The sequence below is a fragment of the Corvus kubaryi genome, unplaced genomic scaffold (genome assembly GCF_017639235.1).
Source record: "Corvus kubaryi isolate FWS band 111438036 unplaced genomic scaffold, C.kubaryi_AGA036_p1.0 66, whole genome shotgun sequence".
NCBI classification, from domain to species: domain Eukaryota; kingdom Metazoa; phylum Chordata; class Aves; order Passeriformes; family Corvidae; genus Corvus; species Corvus kubaryi.
Genome location: NW_024582054.1, coordinates 5,694,780 through 5,716,773, shown reverse-complemented (window position 1 = coordinate 5,716,773; position 21,994 = coordinate 5,694,780). Strand labels below are relative to the sequence as shown.

The following is a 21,994-nucleotide window of genomic DNA, read 5'->3' as shown; positions in this document are numbered from 1 at the left end:
TTTTGATTTAACGTTGTTGTCATCTACTTAGTTGGTTATTAGACACTCAAGATTTGGTTCTGCTGAACAAACAATATGAAGGTGTTGACAGCCACGACTTAACTACTGAGCAACTTCAATCTAGTCCTGTAACATGCAAGATAATTTCTGACCTAAAATTAAAACTGCCAGATACACAAACAGTGGGCAGGATGTTACCACCACACACACACTCTCAATTTAGACAGAAGTATGAAACGTGCACACGTTTTTGGGAACTTTTTCTGAAAGACTCAGCTGACATCTAGCGGCAAGAGCAGGGAAAGCAAAACACCTAACAGTAGTGAGCAGAAATTGTTTCATGTTTCAAAAATATATTACTCAGTATTTTGTAAATATACAGTGAAAAATTCAAGATGCATTACCCTTTTTAGACATTATCTTCATGTGGATGATTCAGTTGAATTGCATACATTCATTAACCCTTCAAGAGTTATGTGTTATGCAGATTGTAAGAGATGGTACAGATTCATCAGTTAATTGACTTGGTGTAATACATGTTGTAATCTTAATTAGTATACACATTACATGACAAAAACTGATTTCAGTGACATGAAAAAATGGAAAAAAGCTTCAAGTTTTGGTGGTAACATAAAGATGGCAAAATAAAATACAGTACTGTTGTTCACCCTCCCTACCCAGTGATTACTGTACATCTTTCAAGACTGCTACCTTCACTGCAACTTCACTGTCTCACAGATTCACCAACCCCTACAAACGAGTGGTATGGGTAAAGCCCTGGTTGCACTCTGGGTAATCTGTATGAAGTTTATATGAAATTAACACAGTGATAACAAATACTGAAGAATAAAAACCAATTAGGAATTCCTGTTCACACACTCAAGAAAAAAAAACCTTACAAAAAGAAACAGTACAAAAGTATAGGGCACATCCTAAGGCTAAAGAATAAACATATTACTCACTTATAAGCCACTATATACAGATTTCAAGGGAGAGGTTCTAGATAATGTTGCTTACTTTCACCTTCAGAGGACAGTTTAATAATATTTTGAGAACTTTCCCCTACATATACCTTCCAGAACGTAACATTTTTCTAAGCCTTTTAGGAATAATAAAGACTAAGGGTCTCACTCCTAACCTTTTGCAGAGAAAGTATGATAATCAAACCTTCTTCATAAACATCAGATATGGGATTTGGGCCAGTTTGCTACAGAGCTGGTTCAGAGAAACTCCTGTCTGTAGGTTCTTTCAGTGAGTAGCACAAAATCATTTAACCCAAGAATTTCCAATAGTTGGGCTATCTACCATAATATTTTACTGTTATACTTTTAAAGAATAAAATGTTAAAAGTTATTACATTAAATCATGCCACAATTTTACTTCTCCATTATATGTTCCCACTGGAATTTTATAATGCAAATTTCGATACTTCACATTATACAATGTGATCTGCCTAATGACATTGTTAATGTATCAATGTACTGGATTATCAGAATTCCTGCGTTAGTAAATCTGTTTAGTTTCCATTTTATTTGCCTTAATGATGACAAAGGAAATACTGAGTGTTTTGTAATTGATGACCTGTATACTAATGATTTAGCATATGAATCTGTATTAGAACACAGTGCAGCTATGCTTAAAAATATATCATAACTGGTGAGAAAAGGAAGATGCCATTAATTTTAACTGGTGGTGATCACCAAATTCAGTTATACTGCCATTTAAGTTCCTACTGTTATGATAAAAACACTTTCTTGTAGAATTCCACTTTACTTAGTCAAAGGAAAGTGAGTTCTAATACTAAACTGTGTTATTTCTGATTTTGATAACTAGTTGGTCAAGTTTACACTTTAAAAGAGGAGACGTCAATAAAGAGTGCTCAATACTAAACTTCAGAAAGTCTCATCACACACGCTTATGTTAAGTTCCTGTTAAAATTACAGAAAACTGCTTCTACAGAAATATGTTCCACTGAGAAAGAGTAAGTAGTTAAACACCAGTGCTAATGCAAAAATACTGCACTGCTGAGTTAGGGGGAAGAATTTAAGAGAACAACAGTAAGGAAAATGATAAAGAGGAAACAAATAAAACTGCTTTTTGACATCATTTATGAGTGCAGGTACAGATTTTAACCAGATTAATTTTAGTTGAGTTGGCAGTCAACTGAAAACAACTTCTACAGAGAAACAATTAAATTCTTAACATTTGATAGAAAGTATACGCTTGCACTACTTAAATCTGTAAAATGCACTAGAAGGGAAAGAAAATAAATCATTACAAAAGTATACCTTTAATGTTTCAATTTCTTCTTTGTGTTCCCTCTTTAAATGCAGAATGGCAGCTTGGTACTCTGTAGAAATAAAAAATTACTTTCCATTAGAGTCAGAAATCAATGTGCCATCTTCAGCATAGAGTATTTCATACAACACCACCAGCTCCAGAACGCAGGTGTAGGCTCTCAAATAAATGACCTTTTACAGTGGTGATGGAAAAGAAAACCTGAACAGAGTAATTAGCATTTTTTTCTAAGACCACATGACCAGATTTTCCATGGTGTTTCTGAGAGAATAGGATAAAGCAGAGGTCTTCCATGCTGAGAAGGGAAAACAGGGGAAAAGATATGAAAGACTGAAATAACAAAAGGAAACTTTAGTTTTGCTTAATTTTACAGATAAACGTGGAACTGATATTATGACATGCACATGCATGCACACACACACCCCCACCTGAATTCTAAAGTAACATGCATCAAATAGAGTGACTTAAATGGAACTTCAAACATATAATCACTATACACAGTTAAACTGGATAAAACAGCAATCACAAATACAAATGAAGACCTCAGAAAGTACCTAACAGTGAGATAAAAAGAATTCTCTGCCTTCATTCTATCAGACAAAGATTAATTACAGAGCTTAAGTACAGAATACTGTGAATGAGATAGAGGATAGCTCTGCTATTTAGTGAGAATATAACAAAATCCAAAGGCTGAACTGAAACTGAAATCCAGAGAAATTTAAATCAGCAGTGAAAAAATTAGGAGGCCAGGCATTGATCACACACGTTTAGTGATGGTGTGGATTTACCAAATGCATCTCTAGGACCACGAATACTATAGCTCCCCTCAACCTGTACCATGACTGCATTTGGCCAGATGAAGAAAGAGAAACCCTTTCAATATATTGGTGTAAGGGTTAAGAGACCTTAAGAGAGCCTTCTGTGAGACACCGGCCCAGAAGTTACAGCCCTCCTAAACAAGCAACCAGAGTTCATTCTTAGATGATCAAAGTCCCACTTCTATCTGCTTTCAAAAGTTTATTTCCAGCTTCCTGGCTTGGCTTCTGCTTTCTCAACTAAATGCTAATTTAAACAAGGATTGAAAATAGTCCAAAGAATTTAAATTTTACTGTAAATGTTCTCTAAGACTAAGGAATTTGTATTATCCATTCAATAGCAGAACTAACAAAATAGCATTAAAACATCAAAGTATGGACCAAAGTGCCAGATCAGTAAAATATTCCAGTGCTCAGGTGCTTTTTTTATTTCTTTTTTCCTTTTTCTCTTCAGAGCACATGAAGGAAAGAGGAAAGAAAAGATAACTTGATCATCACCCTGAAATCTGCATGACATGGAAGCTTTTAATGTAAGGCTATTTTTTTCAAACACAGGTGAAGCTATATGCAAGCAGCTGAATTGATACACAAAATCAGAAGGGATCAATATTTTACAAAGTATAAAATAAAAACCTTGGTGATTCCAGGTAGTTATAGCATCTAAACTTCTCCTTGCCCTCTAACAAGTCTCCACTTAGAGCTTTCCAGCATGGGAAAATTGCCTGACTGATCTGCTGGAATCACAACCCGTTAGATCTACAAACTTTTAGATTTTCTGCTGTTAATTCCTTTGATTGGTTGATATTCCCTCTGGAATTACAGGCTCTGCATATCCATTCACCTGAACAGGACTTAAAACAGTTGCCTCAGGTCCTCAGAAAAAGTTGTGACCCTTCTGGCACCTCAGCTGCTTAAGCACTCAGTTTGCAGGGCATGAACCTCATGAAGGTCCTGACTTGAAGGCTAGCTCTTTAAGGTCACATGATAACTGAAGCCAACAGGCTTTGAAAATGCTCCTAACAATCAGTTCTTAGTTTGGCTAACAGAAGGATACAGATCTATCTTAACAAAAGATCTACTTTCTATGCAGGATTGCCCGATGCTTAAAATTCTTTGGGATTTGGGTAAGAGAGTCATAATTCACCTATGCTGACATAGACCTGCACTAGCGCCAGAAGCAGATTTTTCACCACGTCTACCCATCCCCAACCCTCTGTTACTTGTTTTTTTATCTTGGCACTGTAGTGGTTTGTGCAATTAGAGAATGATGGAAGAACTTCCATGAATGAAATCTAACACAGCATAAGAAGTTTAAAAATTTTTTAACAATTAAATACATGTCATTATTGGCACATGTTTTTCACTGCTTCTAGGTGAAAGCCCTGAAACAAGTTCTAGAGATTGTTTCGTTTAAGCTGTGTTCTAAAGCAGAGGCAAGATAGAGGGTAGCAATTCTTTTACTGTTTATTTATACCTAAAAATATACTTAGAAAGTACTAATTTATAAGATTAATAATCCTAACTAATTTCTTAAAACACTGCTACTGCATAAAAGCAAGTGCATCATAAACTGATATACTGTAAGATATAATAGCTTGTCTACTATGATATAAACTGACATTAAACAGCATAAGCTTATTTTGGTTCTTTCTACCATTGTATTACTTTTAACTAGAACAAACTATCTATTGGATAGAAGCTGACACCAAGCAAAGTACTTCAAGTCTCAAGCAAATGTTTCTTTTTCTGTACAAGATACTATAATGAAAAACACATCACAATTGCATTGTTTTGCATAATAGAAAGTGACTCACATCCATTCCTTTTCTATGTTTTGTGAAGTCACCTTAATTTAGTATAATTCTACATGCACAGCTAGCATCTTAAGAAAATAACCTGCATATGGCAATCAGAATCATTAAAATGCTGAAGAATTTGAGTAGAAAAAATAATTGCATTAATGTAATTCCAAAAATCAGTTCCTTAACATACTGGCAACCGAATAATAAAGTTTAATTATACAGTGGTGTTGGGATGGTGCTTAGAGTGGTAAAAATCACAACAGCAAAGTAAACAATAATGACATGTTAACAGAAGGAACTATAATCAGAACAAAATATAAGTCAGGCTTTATAAACTACTGAATTCTTAAATTCCATTTAACTCACAAAAAAAAATCATATAGACTACACATGAAATCCAGAAATACCAACATATCACTGAGTGATTTGTCTAGGTTAAAAATTAATGATGCCAGAGTTTAAGGAACGTGATATGGCTCTGTGTAGCCAGTCTGATTCTCACATGATCACTGTAACTCATTTGGCCTTATTAGTCAAGACACATGAACACCTGAGGGTAGCTCTCAGAGCCAGCCCAGATAGAAGGTTGCAGCTGAACTGTAGGACCTCCCACTTCCCATGTTACCATACCTTAAGGACCTTCAAGACTGACATGGAAAAAAGGTTCCAATCACAAACCACAGAATGGCTGAGGTTAGAAGGGACCTCTGGAGGCCACCTGGTCTGCACCTCCACCTCTCCTGGAGCTGGTTGCCCAGGACCATGTCCAAATGGCTTTTGAATACTTCCAGGAATCTCCATCCTCCTCATCCTCTCTGGGCAACCTATGCTAGTTTCTCAGTCACCTTCACAGTGAGAAATTGTTTCCTGATGTTTAGCCAGACCTTTCTGTGTTTCAGTGTGTGCTCAAACTGATCCTGATACCACGCAGCACCCGGCTCCCTCATTTTTACACCCTACTTTATAGTTCCAAGCTGATCCTTGTGTCAACAAGGTGACTCTTTACCTAGTTTGTGCCATGTCAGGGGGGTTGCATTTTCATAAAATCAAAGAATCATTAAGGCTGGAAAAGACCTCAAAGATCACGTCCAACCTTCAACCAAGTATCTCTATGACCATTAAACCATATCAAGAAGTACCACATCTACTCATTTTTTGAATACTTCCAGGGATGGTGACCTGTTTCAATTCTTAACCACTCTTTCCTAATACCCAAACTGAACCTCTCCTGGTGCAACTTGAGGCCATTTCTCCTTATCCTATCACTAGTTGACTGGGAGAAGAAACCAACCCCCTGGCCACTACCTTCTTTCAGGTAATGAGCAATAAGGTCTCTCCTGAGCCTTCTTTTCCCCAGACTAAACAACCCCAGCTCCACTGGCTGCTTCTCATAGGACTTATGTTTCAGATCCTTCATCAGCTTTGTTGCCCTGGACACGCTCTAACACCTCAATGTCAATTTTCTGAAGCTTTAAATTCTTTTATTGTGATGGATAACAGAAGGCTGATTGTACAAATAACCTGTTCTACTTGCCTGGTCTCCAATCTGCCTGAGAGAAGACAGTGGCCATAGGGCATAAATAAGTTAGCTTCCCCTTAAGCAGATACTACTCTTAAGGACTTTAGAGACAAGCTATATAAAAATCAGATGGCAAGTGCTAAGTGCTCCCATCCTGAAAAATGACCAGACGTGAATTAGGATTTTGTTTACTGAGAAAATAATTTAAAACGTCACCCCTTTACGAAAGGCATTCAAGCAAAAAAGTAAACAATCACATCGCACAGATTCCATTCCAAACAGCTTGTAGTCTGAGTTTTCATTTACTACTTCTAATGTACTACGTTTTCCTTTGTTTTGAGAGTACTCCATCCCAAGAAAAATTTAATAAATGATATAAGTTGTTGCCCACTTGGGCATATTCTTTACTTTTGCAATCTGATGCTTCCTGCAATCAATAATTATAACCCACTGCAGCTAATGCAAACTTTCATAGAACTGAACATTTTTTTTAAGATAGTGAGATAAAGCAGAAATACATTAATAAGCCTTAAACAAATTTTGTTACATTTGCTGATAGTTATCAACACAATACCATGTCACTGTAAAATGTTTCACTAAAATATTTTTTGAAAGTAACATGAAAGTTGGCAAAGTACACAGGAAGCTGTATAGAGGCCTCAGTGAACACTAAAGATATACAGTGACATGACAACGCAAAATTTCCTTTTTCTATGTTGTTGTTGGAAAAATAAATCAATTATTCATTGTAAAAAAAAAATCCATTTACCATGAAACACAAATTTCCATTTACTCCCATGTTTTGCCATAGCCAGCAGACAACATCCTGATGAGAGAATGCCAAATTTGCGTTCAGGTCTTCCCTTCTTTTACTAACTTTGTATCAGCTGCAAATTCTCAAGTCTTACTTTTCCAGTTCAATGCTACTATTTCATTCTAGGTATGAACTTCTTATCTCATTAGTTTTTAATATAAATTTTTATTTTAATACATTTTTTGTCTTACCTTTTTCCTAATGAATAGCTTGCTAAATGTTATTTGATAGTAACATACATTTCATATTTCCTTGTTCAAATGTATGTTCTTATAAGGTGCTTGGGAATCAATAAAACACAATTTCTGAAGTGATGAACTAGAGAATTGCCATGATCCCGTTCTGCCACCCATTGATACAATTATTATTAGAAAGTATCAGAACCTCCAGTTATGCTACATTTGGTTCTGCCTACATGCAACTGCAGGAAAAAGTAATTCTAATTAGTATTTTATCTGACTTTAAAAAAATTATTTTAGCATTGAACATTGCAAAGACAGAACCAGTCCAAACAGGATATGCCTCCTTCCCTAACTGTCATGTTTGGTACCAGTCTGTTTCATGATTTTAAAGTATGTCGTCAATATGAATCATATAAAGATAACATTGATTAAAAAGATTCCAGTACACCAGGAAAATATATTATTTTCTTTATCATTAGGTACTACAACATTTGAAATACTCCATTTAAAGCCACGTATTACCATTTACCCAAGTAATGGACTGCAAGAAGGAAATAAAAGTGTGTTTTAACTAACTACCAAGTGCAAGGAGGAAGTAACTCTGTGTCTTGTAATTTCATCAAACATGGTATGCAAACAGATAAAAGAATTGTTGTTGAAGCACAATGGAAAAGCTGAAGCAGCAACCCCAAACAATTAAAAATGGGCGAATAAGGAAGATGGACACGACGTGAACAAAGGGCTTAAAATGCTGCACTGCAGCAGACATGGAATTTGTTATAGAATCACAAACATCTACTGTGTGAAACAACAGAGTATCGCACACTGTGAAACAGTGGACAAATGCCTACAACCTTTTAGACATCAACATCTGCTAGAGTGAAAACTGTACAAATACACAGAGAAAATTAGGGGTATACAGGTATGACAACAGAAAGTTTTATTCATGTTCTCTTGAATAGCAATTTTTAAATTAAAAAGTACCTGGAACCCAGAAAGTTGGCTGTCTTGGGGTGACTTTGTGTTGTGTATCCCCCATCGCTGCCCCATGCCCAGAAATTAATTTTGTGCCTTTCTGTGCCTTTAAACTGAGCCTGAGAGGGGGAGAGACAAAACCGAGGGAACTTTCTAAGCAGTTTGTTTTCCTGTTTTCAAGGACACAGAGATAGAGACGGCTCTGCGTTCAGCTGCGGCAGCAGAGTGACAGTGGGGAAAGCACCCGGCTTGCTTTCGGCCAGTTTTTCAGCTCCTTTTTTTTCTCCGGAGAGAGACGGAGAGTTGAACTTTTGTTTTCCTGGGACTTTGTTCTTTTTCCCTTTCTTCTTTCTCTGCTGGACTGTTTCAACATCAGAATACATCGGGAGGAATTTCCACCGAGGCTTGGCCCTGGAGGTGGGCCCACCGCCCCGTCCCAGCTCCAAGGAAGGGGAGGGAGATCTACGGAAGGACTCTGAAATTTTCCCAGGTTTCTCTCAGCAGAGCAAGAGGTTTTATTATTTAGCATCATTATCCTTTTCCTGTGTGTTTGTTAAATAAATAGTTTTTATCTCTTTCACTTTCCTTCAAGGAAAATTTATTTTTTCCCGAACCTGGTGGGGGAGGGATGGTTGTAACCTGCCTTCTCTCAAAAGATATATTTCTAAGTTTGGCCAAACCAGAACATTGGCAGATACCAAAACTTACCTATGGGGAAAAAAGTAATGCAATACAGAAAAGCGGGTTACCCTGACTAAGTTATAAAAAAACCACAATCTTTTCAATAGTTATTGTACTTTATGAGTTTTAAATTTTAACACAAAATAATTTGAAACAAAGGAAGAGATATTCAATATATTGGGCTAATTTTTAAAGCAATGTGTTTTCTAAAATTTTGGCCCTGAAAGCTAATCTTGCAAATAAAACGTGCAACATAGGACTGCTTGAATCTACCCTTAATAATCATAAAAATCAAGTGTCTAAAACAGCAGAATATTCTAGTATTAATAGGCCTTTGGTATCTGAATATGTACAAGTCCATCAATATTTACCACTTTATTATTTTCCTGACCTTCTAGGATAAACATGATCTCCAGGCAATATACCCGTAATTTCTGTGGGCCCATTTGGGTCTATGGTTTCTACAGAGAAAGCTGAGTTACAATACTAAAGTGTTAAGGATATTGAATGGATGGTTTAGTTTCAGCTGACTTCTTTAAAACACACTGAATTCCAAAATAAGTACATCTCTAATCCTTTTAGTTAGAAATTCAGATGATCTTCAAAATATGAACCACGTATGATCAGTATTGTTAACTGTTCAAGAAGTTGCATAGGAAGAGATCAGAGATTTTCTTATTCTGTTCCACAAACAAGTCTAAGATGTTGTTTACTTATTTGTTTCGTTGGAATAAAGGGAAAAAGCATGAGATTTTTAAGGGATAGGCAAATATGATTTGCCCACTTGCCCGGCTTCCCAGCAGGCAGGAAGTCACACAAGTGGCCTGTAAGTACCTAAGTGTTTCTACAAAACTCTGCACCACCACCAGAGTCCAGTGAGGAAGAGCCCACTTCGAGTGAGGTGTTGTGATTTAGGAATGGTACTCCTCAGTTTGGTGCCCCCCACCAAGACTCTCCCAAATGACACACTGCTCATTGTTCCTCCTTCCCCTCTCTTTTCCAGTTCCAGTGGGATGGAGTTGAGAACTGGAGGCATCAAAAGTGAAGATCACAGGTTGAGGTATGAACAGCTTACTGGAAACAGCAACGAGATAAAAAAATGAACAGTAATGGCAACAATATTATTAACAAAAGTATAGAAGACAGAGGGTGAGTCACATGCAAAAGTGCTCACCCTGGAACCTGAGACAATGAACAATGGAGCACAGCTTCTCCCCTCCTGCCATGCTTTTTCTACTGGAAGCCAGAGTCCCTTTCTCCCCACCCCTAACAATGATGTAAGGCAGTATCAAGTAACATTAGGGTCCTGGACAAAACTAGGACATGAGGGAAATGGGAAATGCTAGCAATTGACTTGTGAGGGAGAAAGATGTCTCTCAGACAACCCTACCCAGAAGTCCAGTTAATGGCAGTCTATAGAGACAAAATAACTTTCCTAACCTAAGATCACCAATGGCATGTGCAGGAAAATTCTAACAAGTTCCAATATAAGTTGCTTTAACTAATGCAAAATTGTCTTAACACCATCTTATTTCCTAAGAAGTAACCATGCAGCTGTAACAAACATGACTGGACTCTCATTATGAAACTTCAAAGGGAGCAGGAGGGCTTCAAAGTCCTTCGGATTTATTTCTTCTAGTATGATGTCTACTCACATCATCATCTAAATGGTGTTTCATGGTAGAATTAAGGACTAGTTCTTCAGTGACATAATGTAAGAAGGCTTTATCCTGGTCATAAGGTGTGTTTATAAATCTTGTAAGATAGTCACATTGAATCCTCACCAACATCCAGTATTCCTAACTCAACTACAAGAAAGGATCAAGAAAAAGAAAAAAAAAGAAACCAAATCTTAATCCTTACAAAGTTTTAAGTCAGCAGATTGCTATTCTGTAATTCTATGAAAAGCATGACAACAGGAAACTACCTAATGAATAAACATACACAGAAAAATATAAATGCTTTGAAACATGTCTCACTCAGTTCTATCAGTTCAGCAAGCAATTGCAGAAGCGATAAGTTATTGTAGAAAAAAGAGGAATACTATCAGAAACTCCTCTTTTAAAATGAATTCAAACTCAGCTTCATTTAGATATTACACATTTTGACAATAATTGCCCATCCCTGGCAGTGTCTAAGGCCAGGTTGGATGGTACACAGACCTGGTCTAGTGGGAAGTGTCTATCGCCCTGGCAGGGGAGTTGGGACTAGATGATCTTTAAGGTCCCTTCCAACCCAAACTACTCTATGATTCTATAATTCAATAATTCAAAAGAGCTGCTTAAAAGGAGCTTCTGAGTCATGAGCGTTTGTTCAAAATGTCTTCCTTAAGCTTCACTTAAAATCCAAAAACGGCCAAGGCTCTACGTGTCCTGCTCTTGGTGGGTACAAAACTGAGCAAGAAAACACACGAAGACACAGCAGGGGCTACAAGTGAAATAAACTTGCAAAAAATCAGGTTAACATAGTCAATTATTTTCCTTAAAGGACAATTAAACCCCTTTTTCCTTCAAAAGACATCCCTATTGATTCATTACTGGGAGGCGTCCCTGCCCATGGCAGGGGTGTTGTTAGTAGATGATATTTAAGGTCTATTCCAACCCCTTAACATTCTATGATTACTAATGACATTATCAGTTAGCATCTAGTTAACCCTCACATAGTTGTCAATGGAATTTTACTGGATTCTTTTGTAAGCCTTAAATGTGCTCTTCTTTTGAGTAAGGATCAGCGTAAGTCCAAATACTTTTCCACAACTCTAATGCAAAGATCTATCATCGCTTTAATTTTCACTTACGGTCTTTGCTCCAAAGACTTTCAGAATAAACACTGCCAGATTATAACATGTCTAATTATTAGGCATATTAGATTGGGTTACATTTACTGGAGTTGGCTCACAATCAAGACAAATTGGGGACAGGGAGGGGGAAGAAGAAAAAGTAATACACCAGTTCTCAATTGTGATGTTCTTCCAACCAGACGTCAAATCTTAACTTCGCAAAATTTCACAGTCAGCACTGTGAGATTAAGAAGAAATTAACCAAAATTCCACTCCCTTTAGTGGGATGGCAGCCATTGAAACTCAAGTACCATGAGCTGGAATTCTGAAAAACGTTCCTGATCTATTACAGAACTTCTGTAGTCTTAACAAATTTTTAGTTCTGAACAGCGGTAGATATAGCAGACTCAGGCTTTACCACTTCTATTCCATCAAGGGAAGATAAATACTACCTTCATGGTAACAAAAGAGACCAAAGACTAGACACAGACAGACAACATTACACTGTTCCACCCACCTGGTGGTCCCTCCTCGTAAAGCTTTAGGTGAGCTAGAGACAAAAGCATAAGTAAGATTGCATTTAAGCTTCACACAGGGAATTTGTATTTTACACTCATTAGCTACGTATTCTAGCAGGGAGTTTTGCACACCCCTTGCTTTTCATTCATTACTGAAAATATGTAACTCAGTTGGTATTTTCAGCTCCCGCATATAAAATTTTGTCTTGTAAAAAATTGTCAACTGCCTGTGAACTGCCTCATTTCTGAAGTGTTGCTAAACACTAGCACTATTGATCAAATCAAATCTAATCTAATCTAATCAAAAAGCAAGTACTTAAATAAATTTCTACCATGCAAAAATATCCCATGGATGTTTCTTGGTTAACCATGGGCCACATGCAGTAACACTGTGAAAACAAAGCCACGTCTGCAGTACCCCCCACTACCAAAACCAGGCCATGCAAACCGAATATACTTGGAAATATTTCTATAAAGCTCCCAGCTTGATATATGCACAGAATTGCATATCATATACTGCAGAATTATTAAATCATTGATTATATTCATTCCTCAAGACTTTCAACTGGAAATAACAATCATGCTCACTCATTATTGTATTTTCATGTTGTATGGTAAGTGAAGGAGACCAAAGCAGATCAGAGAGCTTAGACTTTTCTGAAAGATTAATTCCACACAGTCTGATTAGAAGACAGAAGTTTGGGGTGGGAACACTTTCAAGAATTCCTCATTTTGGTTTTTGTTTCCAAAACATGCATTTTTTTAAAAAAAAAAGTTTCAGACTGTGCAATAACAGTGATGGATATTGCTGACATGTATGACAAACAAAATATGCCACCAGGTGGCAGAAATAAAATATTCCTGATGATTAGTAAAGTATGAGGCATGCTGCACTGTTTTGCAAAGAAAATATACGCTAAAGCATGCATGCTTTCCCTAATGCATAGAAAACTGAACATCAAATAAAATTTGGATGTTTTGGACAACCTACGTAATCCAAATGCCTAATGTATGTTCAGTTTTATCATCACACAGAATTTGTCTGAACACAAAACAGCAACTATGTTTACAAATATACTCAATACATGCTCATGACAATCTTCGTTATAATACTGAGTGAGATGCACTCTTCATCACCATTTCTAAAAGAAAAGGTAGAAGCATTCCCTGGTCAATCTGGTGACCTGAAAATTCAACCTACAACCGTGGAAATACTGGATACAGTGGGTCACAATGTTTCAAAGGTAAATTTTCATTCTTCAAAGCTGTTGCAAAAAGCAAGTATACCCATTAAAATATTATTCAGTATTATTCTATTGTGTTCACAACTATGCTATGCAAGAATTACCTTTTCTTCTTGGTAATTAAACAACTTACCTACTTGAATAATTTTAAATAAAATCTTACATGAAAACCTTTCCCACAGAAATCTCCATAACTCACAGTTCAAACAGATGCATTACTCCCCAAACTTTACATAACAATTTAGGAGACTTCTCTACCATAATCTCAAAACTTCATGTAGAAAGTAGAAGCTTTGAAGTTAAATGACCTATATAGCCACTTCTGGTCAGTACACTCATTTTTGCAAAAAGCCATACATATTAAACTCGGTGTGTGGAAACATGCAAAATAACGTTAACACAATTTAGAAGTAATTAGAGAACAAAAGCTGGAAAACTTGAGTGCAATCTACCTTTCTTGAGATGTACCACACCCTGTGGTATAAACAAAATCATTAACTTATAATTGCACTGATTCATTAAATTTCAGAATAGTGAGGGTTTCTTAATCTTTTCTCCCTGCGCGGTAACCCTTGATCCCATTTTCAATACTCCCCTTTACTACAGCATTTGTTCCCTCCTCTATTTCTGCATGTAGTTCTCGTCTTTAACCACCAGGTGTCAGAACCTACTCACCACAGCTACACCTTTTTTATTACTTTTTATTTATTTTTACAGATGCATTGATGCGACCTTCCAGGCTTTCTCAGGCCATGGTCATAAAACAGCAGCAAATTTTCAGACTTTTCTTCCAATAAAATTACAAATGAGCAACTTTCAAAATGTAATTTGTTCAGTCTTTGATTGGTTTTTATAAAGCGTAACTGCATTTAAGCATCCTTTTATAACTAGGAAATTAAAATCTATTTATGCTCAAAGAAATTCACAAAATTACCTGGTTTTTAGGGATAGGGGATTGGATAAAACAATACTGCATGTTGTTTTAACACACGATTCTAATCCTCCTTCCCTCAACCCCATTCCATCTACTCCTATCTGTCCTCTCTTCTTTACTTCCCATTGCACTTGAACTCTTTTACAGTCCTGTAATTCACTATTTGTAAGGATGCCAATTCCATAGACTGGGAAATGAGGAGACATCCTTCACTTCAACTTAATTTTTGTTTAGTTTTTGGGGTTTTTTGTTTCACTTTTAAGACATGGAAGAACCCTCCAAACCTAAAATTTCAAACATTCTCAGCACCTTAAAGATTCTGGTACAGTGAAAATATGATAGATGTGAGAAAAAGAGACAAATGAAGAGGGACTTGTGGAAAACAGCCCAAAACAAGCCAATAGTCCAGTATCTAAATACTGTCCAGATATTGAGATAATAGAGAGGACATCAGAGTAAACTTACTACAGGACATGAAGTATCTTCACAATATCCACTGAATTCCCCAAGAATAATAGAAATATATCCACAGAAAACCAGCTTCCTAAGGAAAACCAGCACCCCCTTGACGGCCTGTTATGGAAATGAGGAAAATAGTTACTCCTCTTTCTGACTGCAACGCAGTATAAAGCACTACTCAGAAGCAGTCACCTGAGTAACTTATCTGCCTGGCCATTCTTCAGCTGTGAGGGGTTACAGTTACAGTTCATTTACCTAATAGCAGAAATAATAGTTTCGCTTGTCATTTCACCCTCCCAGAAAGGCAACAAGACAAGTGCTGCTGCTGGGGACATTCAATATTAATTCTTTCTCAATAAACATCCAAATCTGTAGTTACAAAACCAATCTATTACAGGACCACGTTCACCAATGCTATATGGTAAACAAGTAACACTTTATCAGCAAACACGAGGAACAGATTTATTACAGATTTTCTTTGATGAATTACAGACTCTACCGACTTCATTTAGCACAAATTTAAAACACAAAGTACTTACTCTAGATCTGTAACACCACCACAACCACTGGATGGTATATACAGTAAGTATACCTTGAGAATGCATGTATACTACACATGCAGTATAGGTGCATACTCAGTCAAACGTGGGTGCATACGTGGGTGAATGTAGGCACAATACACATCCACACACACAGACACACTGCTTCCCCAGTACAGTCTCAGCAACTCTCAAGTTCAGAACTGCTGTCAAACTCAGAACATCGATATATGCAAAACTAAGAAATGCACAATAAATAGGGTTGGGTTTTTTACTGATAAAAGTACATGTCTGCGCCATAGCAGAGGGAGAAAACTTGGCAGGGCTGATATTGAATTCATCGAAGAAGAAAGACAAAGAGCAGTTCTAAATGCAGGTGCAAATTTTCAGAAAGCATCACAACACATGAACAGCGAGACTGGAGAATGGGAAAGGGAATTCAGTAAAACTCAGAGACATTTCTGTTACACAAAGGGCTTCATATATTTTGAAACGGAACCATGGAAAATAAAATACAAAGTCATTCTTCCTGTATACACAATTGCTCTTTCACTGTATTTCAATTATATAACAACAATCGTCTCATAAAACCCTGTGACTATTTTGGGTCTTTGCAACATTAGATTGCTCAGGTCCATAGTGGGGTCTACATTTCAAAATAAAAACTACAGTAAAAGAAATCACACTATTTGCCTTCATTATATTCAGGCAACAGACTAATCTTCCCTCTAGGAAAATAATAAACTCAGAAATCAGCTTTCTACTTTGAGTGGACTGAAGCTGCTCTGTATGTGAATCTTAAGCATGCTGGTATCCATGGCTACACATATGTGCGTATCCAGACAGGGCTTTGGATACTGTAAAATCTGTCCTTGTCAGGCATCTGCTGCAAAACATGCATCCAGACTCAAAAACAATAGGTCTCCTAAAATCACCTTTCTACAGAGAGTACGCATAACAAAAATAAAGCAGGGATTTTTATTTAAAAAATGGAGCATAACTCTTCTTCCCCCTCACCTTGTGAAAATATAAGCTTCAGTGTATGGGAAGGCATGAACATTTTATCACATGGCCTTAGGTACAGACAGTTACCATTCTGTAAGTGTGGGGCTAGTCTGGGGTTTTTTTTAAGATGTTAAATTTACAAAGTCAGTATTCTTTCCTATTCTGCATCTCTATCTAATGCTAATAGTCTATAAACAGAAAGGGAATTTTATCTGACTTGAAAAATAGGTCAGAATTCTTATCCTAATTTTACAGATGGATAAACTGAAGCTTGGAAAGGTCCCAAATCTTTCCTGAAGCCATTCCAAAAAGCAGCTAAAGGACTGAAAATGGAACACAAACATCTTAACAACAAATATTAATCATCAACAGGTGCCTATCTTTTCGTTCCTGTCTCAAGAGGCACAGTATGAATGACAGTATCACCTGAGGTGGGGAGAGAAAAGCAAAGGATATTTTTGTTGCTTGATTGGTTTTGAGCATGGTTTTTGTTAGTATTTTCAAATTAAATCTTAGCCCACAGCTCTCCAAGATATTTGGAAAAGTGCTGTAGTGATCAGCACATGTACAACCTGTCTGTGGCTGCACAGATTTCCAAGCAGAATTATACCCAATACCTTCTAAATCCATAAAATCATAGCTTTAGCTAGCATAAGTAAGGGAAAAAAAATTCATTGTTACTCTAGAACATAATATGGTTACAAAAATCTGGGTTGTAATAAAACCCTCAGCTTCTCCAACACATTCTAGTGTATCTGTCTGATTATCAAATACCAAATAACATGCACCTGTCATGCTGCACAATAAATGCAGTAAAATGTAGTAAAATAATTTACAAAAACTTCATGCACTCTGAGGTCACATCAAATTGATCAGTGACCATTACATCACAAAAGCACTATCTTAAAGCAATGCAAAAGCATTATCTTGAAGCTGTTTGCTATACTGCTGCTTGATCTAATTCACTACAGTAAAATTTATAATAGAATCCCAGAACTAAACCCTGAACACCACAATGAAACCAAATAAACTGAAATTACAAAAAAAATGTCTTTTTTTTTTACTTAGGATAAAACCAACTGTTGGTAGCCACTGTTACAAAAACTTCCTTCAGGACACTTAACAACATCGAGCATTGTCTTTTTTTAAACGACAAACACAAACTGTTCAAGGCCACAAAGGAAGCTTATGTCAAAGAAAGATAAGAAATCATACTCTTATCTTTCATCCTTTTGTGCCAACCATTATGCCTCTCTTTCTCTCACATAAGCTGGTTATTCCCTGCATTTACATCATGGCCATAAAGCTATTTTGCTGCTGGGAACTGAGAGCATAGGAGATCAAAGATTTGATATATATGAGACTTGGCAATAGCGGCAGAGGTTTCTCTGCCACTATTTTGTATTTCGTTCACCACTTATCCAGACATTTTTTGTGTTATAAGAGCTCTCTCAGACACCTCCTGATTTTCTTATTTACCCTGAAAATTGTGCTTACATCACAGACTCTGTTATAGAAAATGTGGCACCATAGAGACACCATTACCTCACTGCAGATTTAAGCCTGATGAACAGACAGACTGGGAAAAAATGAGGTTTTTAAATTTAGTACAGACAGTTGAATTAAAAAGAAAACACTGAATGAGAAAATGAAAAAACCTCACTAAGTGAATTAATGTTTCAAGTGGCTTTTTTTAACATTTTCTCCAGAAGGAATGTCAATGTACTTCTCCCTCTTACTACTTTTTACATTTCTGTTTTGCTAAGCAAAAGACTAAACTCTCTCTGCTGTATGTAAGAGAACTAGTTTGATCCTGAAGGCTAAAATGGTATTTTTAATAGGAATAGCAGAATCTGTATATCTGTAACACCTTCATGTGAAGACTTATGTTATGTTCTTCAAACATAAGTAGTTTTATGAGCTGCAGAACCCATGTCTAAACTTCTTTTCTTGGACATGTGTCTGCAAGTGCTGACCTAGTCATACACAGTAGCTAAGATAGTCATTGTATGTGGATTCAATGTGATGCAGTATCACAGATTAATTTCTTCAGTATAGACATGAATTTGCCTCCTCTCTCTGGCTAGGTATTTTCACTACACATAATGGCTGGCACATCTACCCTTCTGTCACAATTAATGCTTAAAAATGTGAGAAGTCTCCCTGAGAATTATGGAGGAAAAACAAAAAAAAAACACTTAAAGCAGAGGAACAGAAATTTAGAACCAAAAATATATGCACAGAAATGTCTTTGATTCCATGGAAATTATTTCCATGGAATAACCATAAATTAAAATATCCTTTTTCTAGTCTTCCAGGACATTAATGTACTACAGACTTTCTGGACTTCAGCTATTTTAGACACAGTTCAAAGAAGTTCCAGTTTCTCTAGAGAATCATGCAAGCAGCTTGTGCTAATTACAGAGAGCCAGTTGACAACACAGTCACTTGCTCTGTGGAAACACAGGAATTAAAGAATTAAGAAAACATAAGATAAACCAAAATATTGTAACATCATCCATTCAATTCAAAATTAACAACTCAAGATTCAGATACTGCAGGACAATACTAGGACTGCACAAACAGTTATCAAATGCATGAATAAAACCTGTTGCTCAGTTTTATCCCTAACTTCTTTCACTTCTAATATTCCTAACAGGCCTAGTCAGCCTCACACACGTGTTCCTTGTTATGTCCATTTGCTTTTCAGTTGGTTTCCCACACATCAAGCCAGACTATGAGCCTCAGGAGGGAGTCAGCTACTCCTCCAAGCTGCTATGAGTCATTGTCATGTCTGCTGCGTAAGCCAAATTAAGCCTGAATTTCTTGCTTCCACTAGGCAATAAGAACAATGAGGAAAAACATGACAAGGAGGTGAGAAAAGATCAAAAAGCCAGGAATACTCTCCCCCAATATCCCTGCCTTCCTGTCATAGTTGTCACAGCGCATGGTGATGAAGAAAGTAAATCAAAGACACAATGTAGAATTGCAAAAGAGATTACTGTATTCCAACTTTCAAGTTCTTCAGTCTTACTTAAATCCTTTTTTATCATGACAAATGAAAAAAAAAAATCTATGCTACCTCATAAAATATGTACATATTCGTGTACCCTGGTTAGAAGTACAAAGACAAATTTATCCTTGGATTTGAACATATATTTTGTCTAAGCCTAAAATAAAGCTGTGTTAAATGAATACTTACCTAATAATTCATCCTCTTATTATTGTTTTTATATAAATTCCTCTTGTTTTGGTAGATGAAACTCTTGATCACAGAAATCAAAACACCAACATATATTGTTGACTGAAAGCTAATAAAACGAACCACTTTAGGATTTTTTATGGTATAGATACTCATCTATTCAGGAAACATCAGTGGAGGAAGATTGGAATCATAAACATCCCTGCCACACACAGTTTTTGAACTCCATTCTGAGATCAAGAATTTTTCGTTTGATCTTAGTTGTCTGGACAAGACAATGAAGTAAGAAATAGGGTTTCTGATTGAGACCAGCCAGTTTAAATAAAGAAGATGATTAACTTGCATTACAGCTTGTTTTTAAGAAGCCCACTTATTAAAAGAAGAGGGTCAAGAAGCTGCTAAAGTACTGGTGGCTAGAAGGGAATTTTGGATGTGAAGGGGCATTAGGGGAAATGCCAGTATACACATGCACTTTGAAGGTACCTACTACTGTCAGAGAGAAGATAGTGAATTTTTAAGTTTTGCTATATTGCCACTTTCATATTCATAAAAAACCCCACAAACCCCAGCAATAAGACCAACATTGAATACAAACCCCATTGTTTTAACCTATCATCACTACTCATGAACAGTACTTTGTTTCACTTGTAGAAGACTCTATATATTTATTCCTGTGCATAAAGCTTCAAAACAGTCACCCAGGTCCTCAGAAAAGCCAGTGTAAGTGATCCATCATGTACAACTTACAACTGCTTTCCGGGCATCCGTGAGTAGCTGAAAGAAGCAAACCTACCAATCTCTGAGGCACACCTATAACTTTACTGCAGTCTTAATGTATGTTGCAAACATAGTCTTTGCCTATTTCCTTTAAAAGCACTGCTTAGATCCCCATCCCAGCTGAATCACCAGTGGTTTGTTTTCATTCAAATCCCTCTGCCAGACGCTGGAGCAACTAATGAACTGCAGAATCTGGTCTATAAAAATTTGACTTAGCAAACAAACCATCAACATGTTGATGACAATGCCACCCAAAATATCACAGTAACAAGAGTAACAATTTACATGGGCTCTAAGCCAGTCTGTCTTTCCTATTCAAATTTCAAGAAAGCATGACCTAATTTCTCTACAAGTAGTAGAATCTGGAGCTTTTGTTAATTCAGTTTTCTTTTCTTTCTTTAAGCATATGTTTCACCACAGATTATTACAGTCATTAGAAGGAAAAATATTTATTTAGGTAAAATTAAATATAGCAAGCATATAGCCTATAATAAAAATCTAAGAGTAACATGAACTTGCCAACAGCTGAATACCTGTCCTGGTCATCTAAGTGATAGACTCTCACACTTTAGACCAATCAGATGCACCATAAATTCAATTCTATACATTAAATTCAATTCTATAATGTTGTTTCTGTCAAAACCAAGTTTTCTCAATCTTCCAACAACTTTTACACTTCCAGTATTATTCCCTCTTTACAAAAAAAGAAAGATTAAAGCAGAGAAAACTGGAAAGAGAAGGAGAAAGACTAAGCAACAAAAAGCAGTAAATAGAACAAACAGGAGTACTGTTTCTCATACACAAGGTCAGATGGATACCCAGCGGAATTAGAAAGAACCATACAGCGTTACCCTGAACAATTTCTCACAGCAAAGTAGTATAAAAGCTTTTTCTTTTAAGTTCCACTTAACACTTTTTAGGTGGTATTTTCTAAAATCTGCAGGTACCTGAAGAAGAGATGGTTTATTGTCTTGTGCTTTAATATTTCAGACTGTTCCTCAGTTTATGGTTAATTTCTAAATATCGAGGACTTACTGTTTCATATTCAAGAATATACATTTGTACCAGAGTTGTGGTGGCTAAAATAATCACTTTCTCCCTCTTAAATATGCTATGTAAATATCAAAATAACAAAAAAACCCCAAGAAGTATTTTTTCTGCGGAAAGCTTATCTGATAATTAGCACTGCACTTTGGACATATCCTTTCAATACCCTTGCACAGGACAATATATGTGGCTAGCTATAGAAGTGACCTGACTGGATATGAGCATTCCTCTGTTCATACACATGTTGCAATAATGGTATTGTTTACATTCTGGACAGTACCTGAAGACAATCTCCAGCCAGACCAGAGTTCAGCAGGGAGCTGCCCCCTGCACCAAGGCATCAGAAAAGGCAGTCATGTTGCCACATGTTCACTAATCTGTCACTCACTTGAACAGAATCCCAC

At 36.5% G+C, this 21,994-nt stretch overlaps 1 protein-coding gene across 5 annotated transcripts in view; it reads right to left on the bottom strand.

Annotated features, from left to right (window-relative positions):
* The window catches only part of FMN1 (formin 1), a 188,685-nt gene that overhangs the window by 113,451 nt on the left and 53,240 nt on the right, over nt 1-21,994 (bottom strand). For 3 of the 5 annotated variants that reach the window (XM_042046949.1, XM_042046951.1, XM_042046953.1), the window contains 2 exons: nt 12,383-12,415; nt 2,289-2,350 (listed from right to left, as the gene is read on the bottom strand). In XM_042046949.1, the coding sequence (XP_041902883.1) occupies nt 2,289-2,350; nt 12,383-12,415 (95 nt within the window). The remainder of the gene's footprint in view (nt 1-2,288; nt 2,351-12,382; nt 12,416-21,994) is intronic. The other 2 variants (XM_042046952.1, XM_042046954.1) reach the window with 1 other exon arrangement.